Genomic DNA, 2,500 nt, shown 5'->3' on the forward strand with positions numbered 1-2,500 from the left:
AGGCACACTGAAGGAGGTGTGGCCTCGGTACCTGTCAGGCACACTGAAGGAGGTGTGGCCTTGGTACCTGTCAGGCACACTGAAGGAGGTGTGGCCTCGGTACCTATCAGTTACATTAAAGGAGGAATGGCTTGTGTACCTGTCAGGCACACTGAAGGTGGTGTGGCTTCTGTACCTGTCAGGCACAATGAAGAAGGCATGGCCACAGTAAATCCTTCTCTTTTCAGCTCCCATTTTCATAAAAAATAATATAAATAAAATAAAAAAGCATGCAATATGTGCCTGTTCTTAGCTCTTTTTTTGTCCTTTTGTCCTTGTAGATAAGATAGATAGATAGATAAATGTGTCAGAAACCACATCAGCAGGTCTGTTTAACTCCACAAAGATTGAGTAGACGTCACTGTGGGATGATTTGCAGGTCCACATTTAATGCACCATGCTAAACTGGTAGCTGTTGGCTTCCATTCCTCCATAGTTGTTAGCACCATTAGCATCACAACACTGGTGCAAAACTAAAAAAAGAAACAAATCACACCTAACATCTGAGCTGATCAATTACATTTGGGGTAAAAGGGACACTGTGTTTAAGACCTCAAACAATTCAAACAATTCTCATCACAAATGTAATAGGAACGGTGATTGAAAGAGACGTTCTATTCCAGAGTTTCGCTAACATCAGATTTGACCTCTGATCTGTTCAGGGTCCCAGAGGACTTCCTGGAGAACAAGGCTTCAGAGGTCAGCCTGGGCTTCCGGTAAGGACAAATAATCAGTCGTCTGTCATCAGTGTTTCACCTCATGTTGTGTAAAATGCAAATGAGGCACTGGATTTAATTTCTGTGCTGTTATGGTGCTGATTATAAATACAGCACTAAACGTCCACCATCACTCAGAACGAACACAATGTCCCTGTACATGTATCACCATTTTGATGGAAAATGTCTCCCATTTCTAATTGGACAGGGAGTTAAAGGAGACATTGGGTCCAAAGGAGATCCAGGCACGAATGGAGAACCGGTGAGTTTGACTAATAGATTTACTTTTGTATAATGACATCAAAATGTGTCCTATATCTTAAATGTGACATCATTTTCCTTGTACTATGATCTTGTGCCTATTTGTCTTCCACGTGATGTCACTGAAATGTGTTTTTCATCTCATGCGTGATGTCATCAAGTAGTGCCTATTTATCTCCCATGTGATGTCACTGAGATATTCCCTTGAGCTTAAATGTGATGTCACTGAGATGTGACCTTTTTCATTCATGTGTTTTCCCTGAGGTCGGCTCTTGATCTCATGTGTGATGTCATCAACGCTTGCCCTGTGATGCCACTAAGATGTGCCCTTTATCTTATGTGTGATGTCATCAATAGAACCCGTTCTTCGTTTATGTTTTCTTTGAGTTATGATCTTTATGTCGTGTGTGATGTCATCAGGATGTCATGTGCCCTTCATCTTACTTGTGATGTCACCGTCATGTGCCTTTGATCTTATTTGTGATGTCATCGAGACATTCCCATTAATATTTCATTCGACGTCACCGAGATGCGCCTTTGATCTTACATAAGGTATCATCAAGATGTAGCCAATGAGGGTCAATGTGATGTCATCGAGATGTGCCATTTGGGACACACTGGTTCTAATCTCGGATACAAATTAGGACAGATAGTAGGGGAATTGGGACAAAGCAGATGTGCTTTCTATGAGATGTGCTCTTAATCTCATGTGTGATGTCATCAAGGTGTGCCCATAGCTCTAATGAGATGTTAGAGATGTGCCCTAGGTCTTAAACAGCATGTAGTGCACTGCACACGGAGTGAAAATGTCTTTCACGCCCTTCACTGTGCACTATGTTTTAAGTAAGGAGCGTGATGTCATCAAGGACGGACATTTTGTGCTCTTCATCAGGACATTCCATTCATTTTCCATGTGATGTCATCAAGCCGTGTCCTGTTGTTTAACCTTTTCGTGCCGCATTATCAAAAAGTTTTTTTATTTTATTTATTTGTGTGCTGTCATCTAGAAAAACCTTTCGTCTTCGGTATATCAATAAGACGTGTCTTTCATCTATTCTGTGATTACTTTACAGGGTCCTCCTGGGCCGCCCGGCCTTCAGGGGCAACGAGGACTACCTGGCAACGTGGTATGTTAATGCAGAAGATTTATGCAAATGAGTTTGTGTTTATGTTTTAGCGTATGATTTAGTGTTTGGCTAAATATCAATATCCTACCGAATTTCCATATAGCCATCTATTATATAGAATAGTTTGCTTATATACATTAGATTAGCTTATATTTGTCTGTGTTCCTATCAATAACCTGACATCATCATCATGCTTTCATCCTTCAGGGAATTCCGGGCAGTATCGGACCACCGGGAATAGCAGGACAGAGAGGAGAAAAGGTGAGATGCACAGTTTAATTACTTCAATAAGTGATTGTTTATTAGGTCAAGGCGAGTTCAAAACTTTGTCCAAATTTTGTCCAGTCATCACAAGAT

At 41.0% G+C, this 2,500-nt stretch overlaps 1 protein-coding gene across 2 annotated transcripts in view; it reads left to right on the forward strand.

Annotated features, from left to right (window-relative positions):
* The window catches only part of col22a1 (collagen, type XXII, alpha 1), a 77,715-nt gene that overhangs the window by 58,690 nt on the left and 16,525 nt on the right, over positions 1–2,500 (forward strand). For both annotated transcript variants that reach the window (XM_053641013.1, XM_053641014.1), the window contains 4 exons: positions 702–755; positions 964–1,017; positions 2,090–2,143; positions 2,351–2,404. In XM_053641013.1, coding sequence (XP_053496988.1) covers positions 702–755; positions 964–1,017; positions 2,090–2,143; positions 2,351–2,404 — 216 coding nt within the window. The remainder of the gene's footprint in view (positions 1–701; positions 756–963; positions 1,018–2,089; positions 2,144–2,350; positions 2,405–2,500) is intronic.

The sequence above is a fragment of the Ictalurus furcatus genome, chromosome 14 (assembly GCF_023375685.1).
Source record: "Ictalurus furcatus strain D&B chromosome 14, Billie_1.0, whole genome shotgun sequence".
In the NCBI taxonomy this organism is placed as follows: Eukaryota; Metazoa; Chordata; class Actinopteri; order Siluriformes; family Ictaluridae; genus Ictalurus; species Ictalurus furcatus.